General features: G+C 44.4%; 1 protein-coding gene across 2 annotated transcripts in view; it reads left to right on the forward strand.

Annotated features, from left to right (window-relative positions):
- The window catches only part of LOC148502456 (uncharacterized), a 39774-nt gene extending 36708 nt beyond the window's left edge, over positions 1 to 3066 (forward strand). For both annotated transcript variants that reach the window (XM_088449871.1, XM_088449872.1), the window contains one exon: positions 1502 to 3066. In XM_088449871.1, coding sequence (XP_088305997.1) covers positions 1502 to 2841 — 1340 coding nt within the window. In that variant the 3' untranslated portion in view covers positions 2842 to 3066. The remainder of the gene's footprint in view (positions 1 to 1501) is intronic.
- The last annotated feature ends 5419 nt before the right edge of the window (positions 3067 to 8485 follow it).

Consider the following 8485-nt stretch of genomic DNA (forward strand, 5'->3'; position numbering starts at 1 on the left):
CCGATGGCCAGCAGATATATTGGTTGATCAATTGATCGGCCAGTGTGTACCCAGCATAACCTAACGTTTCACGCCAACCGGTGCTTCTGATTTCTAGTGACACCTCTAGGAGATAACAATAGCAAACAAGCATTTAGTGACTAACAACCTGCATCTATGGGACTTAGGAATCTTGTAATTGGCCTACTATTTCAGAATTACAGAAAGGGAATCGGAATTTCTTAGGTTGCTGATATCATCATAGGTGCTGTACTTTAACTGTCAAAGTTAAAAATCAGAAGCACCGGTCGGTGTGAAACGTTAAGTTAGCTAGTCACAATCTTCACCTATATCAGCCCCATTTCCAATAGAGCTAGATTTGCATTGTTGCTCCAAGGCCCTATACAACACAGTTCATCAGTACGACACAAACTGATGGATAGTGGTACCCTGGTACTGAAGAGGTGGTCAAAAAGATTGCAGAGGTCAGCAATGGGCATAACCAATGGAAACTGTGCAGTCAAGTCAGGCATATTAACCAATTACTGGTGTCTAAGAGTAGACAGGTCTAAACCGATCAAGGTGATGATAGTTAATTTTAATGCACATTATGCCATAAAGCTGGGACCTGGCCCTGAGCATAGGCTGCCATCAGGGGGGGATACAGGCAGTACTGTTGTATAGGGCATGAAGTGACAAGGAGGCCTGCTACTGTCGATCTCAATGATCTCAGTTGCAAACTGCTTCTTATTTACAGATAGATGTCTGCCTCTGAATAAGAAGCCGTTCATGACTGGGAGCATCGTCGCTGGCAGCAGCTGTCCCCTCTGTCATCAGCACCAGAGGGGGCACCTGTTATCAGCACGCCGCCATCATCAGCGCCATAAGCGGGGCCCCCTGTCCTCAGCAACAGAGGAGCTCTGGACCAGCTGTACTTCCTGCCTTCCCATATGTCCCTGCCCAGGCTCCCATCCTCCTGCTGCTTCCATTGGTCAGACCTTGAATGTGCACTGCAAAACTCCTAAGGAATAGGAGGCAATAGGTTTATGATGTGAGTAGCCCCAGCTGCAACGCAGTGAAAGAGGAACTTTAGAAGTTCATTAGCAGTGTCTCCGGGCCCCCTTATTAGTGTTCTGTCCCTTCACCAGCTATCCCTATGCCCCGCTACCCTGCTATCTGCTACCTTCTCTGGCTGTCACCATGATCATCTTCCCATGCTGACCCTTTGCCTGCCTTCCCATGCTGTCCCTTTGCCCACCTTTACAAGTTGTCATCAATATGTGTATAACAGTAGTGACATTCCAGCAAAGTTCCAAAAATGTATTTTGTTGGACCCTATTTACATTTCCTGAACCAAAAAAAAATTATTATTTTTTCCTGATGCGAAAATATCTCAATGTTGACAACTTGTTGTTTGGAGGTAAAATTTATATAAGCTCTTTATTTTCAATGTATAGTTCCCTCTATTGTATTTGTATTTAGATTGTTTATGTGATCAGTTTTGTTTTTTCTTGCTTTCCAGACTTTGAGGAAAATGATCATCAAGCTTCACAACCAGAGATTCACAATGTGGATTCATCCTTGGATCAAAAGCTATACGAATATAAAGAGTATATTTGTTCCCAATGCGGGAAATGTTTAACTGGTAGTGCCCAATTTATGGCACATCAGAAAGAACACAATGGGGAGAAACCATTTTCCTGTCCTGAATGTGGGAAATGTTTTGGTAAGAAATTACACTTGGTTGGGCATCAGAGAATTCACACGGGGGAGAAACCCTTTTCCTGTTCAGAGTGTGGGAAATGTTTTAGACTGAAGTCCCAATTTGTAATGCATCGTAGAATCCACACAGGAGAGAGAAAATTTGCATGCGCTATATGTGGTAAATGTTTTACTAGTAATTCCAAGCTCGTGACACATCAGAAAATTCATACAGGGGAGTTTTCATGTTCTGAATGTGGGAAATGCTTTACTAGTAATGGATGTCTTGTCAGGCATCAGAGAATTCACACTGGTGTGAAACCATTTTCATGTCCTCAGTGTGGGAAATGTTTCATTACAAACTCTCATCTGATTGCGCACCAGAAAATTCACACAGGCTTGAAACCATTTTCGTGTTCAGAGTGTGGAAAATGTTTTACCACTAAGACCAATCTGGTTGCACATAAGAGAATTCACACAGGAGAAAAACCATTCTCGTGCTCTGAATGCGGAAAGTGTTTCAGGAGGAAGCTCCACCTGGTTGGACATCAGAGAATTCACACAGGAGAGAAACCCTTTTCGTGTTCCGATTGTGGGAAGTGTTTCATCACTAATGTTCATCTCGTTCAGCATCAGAAAATCCACACAGCAGAGAAAACGTTTTTCTGTTCTGACTGCGGAGAACGTTTCCGGGTGAAATTGCATTTTCTTCAGCATCAGAAAGTCCACAAAGGAGAGAAACCATTTTCATGTTCTGAATGTGGGAAATGTTTTAGAGTGAAATCACAGTTCCTTCTGCACCACAGAATCCACACAGGCGATAAACCATTCTCATGTCCTGAATGTGAAAGATGTTTTAGGTTGAAATCACAGTTTGCCCTACATCGTAAAATCCACACCGGTGAAAGGGACTTTGCTTGTTCTGAATGTGGGAAGTGTTTTACTACCAATTCAAATCTAATGCAACACAAAAAAATTCACACAGGAGAGTTCTCCTGCTCGGACTGTGGAAAATGTTTTACTACCAATTATTGTCTCGTTAGACATCAAAAAATTCACACAGGAGAGAAGCCATTTTCATGTTCTGAATGTGGGAAACGCTTTAGGGAGAAAATACATCTTGCTGGACATCAGCGAATCCACATAGGAGAGAAAGCATGAAGGTTTAAAGGGTTTACTAATTTCATACTAATTTTGATCTTGCATGAAATAATTAATACAGGAGACAAACGATGTTCATGTCTAGTGTTCATTCTAGCACCCTGCACCTGTCACAGCCCGTGCAGTTCCTCTTCCCTGCCTGGGGTGTCGCTCTTTGCTCTGGTTTGTCTACCATACTCAGCTGATGCAACAACTTGATATTCAGACCACAGTGTGCTAGAAGCACTGGAGCAGAGAGCGACACCCCAGGCAGGAAAGTGGAACTGCACAGGTTGTGACAGGTGTAGGGTGCTAGAATGAACACTAATGTCTTCACTGTTTCAATTTATTTAAAAACAAACTGTATATAAAGGGCTTGAATACAGGATTGGGTACTACAAAGCTTGGCTCCAGTTGCCCCTGTCCTTTATTGCCTCTATCCTGGGATGTGTTGATTGAAGTTGTAAATACAGTACTTCCATCATTTGTTACAGTCCATTCCTCCATTATTTTATGAGTCCTGGAAGAATATGGATTCAGAAGTGACATGACAACACCCGTACTTCACTGTCCCTATGGGGGATGGGGATACCAGTCCTAAATCTATATCATTAAACCCTAGAAGAAAAAGTGGGGATCAGCTATCAAAGGTGTGTACAGAAAACATCATGATCCAGCAAAAGAAAACAGTGGTGAGGTATATGATCCACACAGAAGACGATAAAAAAAAATTGCATGTCACTAGGACATTACCAAATCCATAAACCAACAACATAATAAACAAGGTCACTGCTTTACCAGGACACTAGTGTGGGTTGCTGATTAGTCCACACGGATGGAATGCATCCAATAGGTGCAAGCCTGGACATTCTGTAAATTAAGGAGTGTTTACTTCTATAGCTTGTTGACAGGGAAACCATAAACATAGGTCAGCTACCATACTGAGTAGTGAGGAGTAAAGGCTGGCTGGCATGGTTAGTATCTCTGATCTCCTTACTGACTCTATCCTTACGTTATCTAGGGTCCACCAAGTAGAAAACCTTGGTGTACCTTGATGAACCCAGGGCGTCTTCTGGGACTGTCGGCATCTCATGGTTACTGTTGTTTGCGGCCAGCCAAGATGTGGCCATTGATTTAGATGGTTAACTCCTGGCTGTGATAAAGCAAACATATTTTCTGTCTAAATAAATTAATTCAACAAAACCATATAGTTGTGTGTAATTATTTGTATTGAATCAAAATTGCAATTACATGATACAGTAAAGTCATACAGATTGGTATGCTGAATGGCCATTAATATAAATAAAGTTTGCAGTCTCTGTTTAAAATAATAATTACCATGGGCCAGTTACCGATGTGTCCACATACATCTTACTTCCTTGTGCGTTAAACAGCCCTTCTAGTCGCGCCATGCCGTGGCGTGACTCTGTAGCGCAGAGCGTCTTTTCGTGCAATGTTTCACCTTCAAATATGTCTTATTCACACAGTAATGTGAATAGGACGCACGAGCAGCTTCTGCTGATTAAAATGATATGCGGCATGCTTATGGTCTGTGTGCAGTATCTGTGTGGGAAATGCTACGTTACAGGGGTGTGGATTAAGAGATCCATAGCGTCTGGATCGGCAATTAACTGACCGACAACGTTACAGCGGCAATGTAATTAGAATGGCAAACTGTAGATCGACAATAATAATAGATCGACATGTTATTCTTAGAATGATTCAATACATCGACTTCAAATAAATTGAATATATAAGTTAGACATGAGAAAAGGTCGATGGTCAATAGTTCATCATTACTAATATTAGACAATAAAAAAGATTGACAAGAAATACTTTAATAAGTAAAAGAGAATGCATATAGGTCAACTGTTAAAAAGGTAGAATGACAATAGTTCGTAGACCGTTAAAAGTTTGACACTACATAGTAGTACAAGTCTTAACAGCTATCTATCAGCAAGTGTTGTAAATGGTCTGGCCCACTGGTATGCGCTATACCGACCGCCGGCATCTCCACTACAGAATCCCGGCGTGTGTTAAATAACCTACGCCGGGAGACCGGCGCCCAGCATCCCGATCGAAGGGATGCCGAGCACGGACAGCCGCGGGGGTGGGGGGGGGACTTAGCGTTAGGCACCCCCCCGGAGGTTAGGTTAAGGCTAGGGGGAGGGAGGGTTAGGGTTAGGCACCCCCGGGGGAACTTAGGCTTAGGCACCCCCGTGGGGGACTTGGGTTTAGACGTTGGGGAAAGGGGGGGTTAGGGTTAGGCACCCTAAAGGAGGGTTAGGGGGGTAGATTAGGTTAGGAAATACCTTTCGGACGATCGTGATTTCCTTCCACGTCGGCCTGTCGCTGCCAGGATTTGCGGCCGGCGGTGTAACATACCGATTCCAGCCCACTCTGTGGTTAGGCTGGTAGTACAACAAGTCTCAGCTGCAAGCGTCATGAATGGACTGTCTTACTCTGGGCCTAAAGACTTTCCATGCCCACAACACCCCTGTCTACATCCCGCAATTACGATCTGTCTACTCCTGGCGGTTGGGTCCTTGGCGCGACCCAACCGCCACCCTCGGCATAGTTATTAATGGCGGCGGGTCCACGTCTAGGGATAGACCTCTCTCGATGGGGTTGAGAGGTTTGGGTGTAGACAGTTAGGCTGGTACTACAACAAGGCTCAGCTGCAAGTTACATGAATGGGCTGGCATGCTTTGGGCCTGAAGACTTTCCATCTACACACTGGTTCCTATTCTAAAATGGCCGATTGTTTTTTTAGGGACATTTTGTGTCACTACGTTTTGCTTTAGGTAAAATTTTCAGACCACATACATACCAGCATCCCTCTAATAACATGTCCGGACGCCCCAGCGTCCCCTCTGGGCTTTTTCACACACGCCATTTTTCACCGTCCAGCAAAAAACCTGTTGTTTTTTTTGGGCATGTATTTTAATTAAACATGAAAAAAGATGGGTCCTTTCAGATAGCACAAAAAGGCATGGTCACCGTGTTACAGCTGGGAATATCCATTGATAAGGACTGCTGCCGCCCACGGTTTTATGTTAAAGATTGGAAACAAAAAACATACACACATCAAAACCATCACATATGGCAAAAAACCATTGTGTGTGAAAGGAAAATATCCACAGGAAAAAAAACGCCCCTTTTTTTGCTGGCTGGTGAAAACTGGCGGGTGTGAAATAACCCTCTCACCCCCTAGACATATTTCCCTTGATAAATATGTGTGCCGAAGCATGCTTGAGATAACATTACTTGTACCATATAAAAAATAATAACACAATAATGCCAGCATCCTTCCAATAAAATGTCCTGATGACCCAGCTTCCTGCCTCTGGAAACCTGTTTTGCCTGAGACATATTATGTGTCCCGAGGTGCTGCTGCCTCAGATGATGGTCTAGTGTTACCATTTACGTAACCAATAATACCAGCATCCCTCCAGTACAATATCCCAATGACCCTGCCCCCTGGGCTGGCGACAAAACTTCTATGATGTGTATTGTTTATTTTTCCCAATGTTTTCTTTCAGCTCTTTCCCACCTTAGCTTTGGTGCCATTGGCCTTTCACTGATAGTCTCTGACAGCGCTTTTGGAATTGGCTCCCTTATGCTGGCCGATTTTAGATGCATCGTATGATGAATTGTGTCGAAATCGTGTAGTATTTAGGTAGGATATGTTCCGATGCACGCTCCCGACGCTGTTCTATCGTATCGTATGATCAGATATGCAGCCCATATTATTTATCGTAATCGTATACATATCGTGTGTAAAGAACCAAATCATGCGGTTGGGACTGCCGGGGAGTTCAAGGGTAATCGTAAGATGAATCGCATTGCACTATTGTATGGCCAGCATTACTTTCTGAACCTGTCCTATTGTGTGAGCGTGACCTTGACTTTGGGCCTGATTCAGAGCTGCTTGTAAGCGGCCGCTCGTTCGCTCCGAGCGATGTTTGCCCAACTGCGCATGCGTATGGATCGTTATACGCATGCGCGAACCAGTCAGTGCGGCCGAAATTCATGTGCTCGCAAAATAGCGAATGCCTGCTAATATGAGTGACAGGAGGAGGCGTATGTGGGTAGTAACAGGGGAAGGTGCTTGAAAACGGGGAGTGGAGATCAGAACGCAGGCGTGCTTAAAGGTCAAAACGGGCGTTTTATGGGTGTGCATAATTAAAACAGCAGCGTCATTGACCACGTCACTGGGTTATTTTATAGCCAGAACTGCTCGCAAAATTGTGGTAGCAAAAACCAACCACAAGAATAGCGAGCAGCTCATACCCTGTTCGATGTACTCGATTAATCTAATAAATAGCGGACATGACGTAGGATGCGAGCGGCCAGGGGGCGTAGTTTCCCAAAAAACGACTGCAAGTTTTGTTCGCTCGTTCAGACCTAGAGGCGTGAACAGACCGCAAACAGCGAACGGTTCATTTGAATAGCCACCCCTATTTTCTGGACGAGCGAGCGCAAATAGCGACCGGCTCTGAATCAGGCCCTTTGTTCACTACTGTGCTGCTGGGACTTCACTGATTCAATACCATTGAAGCATTATTGAAACTTAATTTCCCTCTTACTGGTACATTTTGAAAGCATTATATAACTATTGTGACAATAATCACATAGACCGGAGTAAAATCCAACAGAAGATTATTTTCTCACCAAAGGCAGAGATACAGGTCAGGGCAGTGTTCACAGCCAAGATGTTACAGCAGGTACACAGAATCTTCCATACAGCAAAACAGTTCTTTAATGGACCCTCAGGTCCAGGATCCCTAACACTAGTCACCTCCGGGCCTGTAACCTGGGCTACTAATTCACTGTCAGGATCATTGTGGATTTGCACTGACACACCTTTAACAGGTGCTGCTAATTTGCCTTGCTTGTGGCTTACAAGCCATCCCAGGAAAACCTGGACTGGATCTCATTACCACGCTGTTTATTGCTCCATCTCTGCACAAACCTGCTGCTCCACATTAACTTCATGTGAAAGCATGCTGTCCCTATCACACTCTTCCCCCTTAGCTTCAACCACCCTGGTGAAGCTAAAATGTTTTCAGACAAGCTCTCTGCCTCGCCCACCTCTATTTGCATCATCCGACCAGGAACACAATCCCTACCACTTTCCAGAGCTCGCCTTGCACCCCCTCTTCCTCCCCTAGCTTCACCATACGGTTGCTCGGAGGTTCGGGATCCACAAACATTCTGGAAATGGCATCAGCATTGAGGTGCTGTTTCCCTGGTCGATGCTGTACCTCAAATTTGAATGGCTGTAAAGCCAAAAATCAGTGGGTCACCCGGGCATTCACCGCTTTGTGTGCATCCAATGTAAGGGAGCATAGATCTGTGATTAGCCGGAATTCTCACCCCAACAGATAATATTTTAGCGACTCTACTGCCCACTTAATTGCCAAGCGCTCCTGTTCCACAGTTGAGGACTTGTGTTCTCTGGGCATCTATTCCCAGCTAAGATAGAGTATAGGTTTGTCCTCCCCATCTACCTCCTGGGAAAGAACTGCTCCTAAGCCTGTCCCATAGTCATCAGTCTGCAACTGCTTCTTAAAGTCAGGTGCTTGCAAAACAGGCTCTACACACAAGGCTTGTCTTAAATCCTGCCAAGCAGTCTATGCTGGCCTAGATCACATTATCTGGT

The sequence above is a fragment of the Taudactylus pleione genome, unplaced genomic scaffold (genome assembly GCF_031769625.1).
Source record: "Taudactylus pleione unplaced genomic scaffold, aTauple2 ptg000497l, whole genome shotgun sequence".
Taxonomy (NCBI): domain Eukaryota; kingdom Metazoa; phylum Chordata; class Amphibia; order Anura; family Myobatrachidae; genus Taudactylus; species Taudactylus pleione.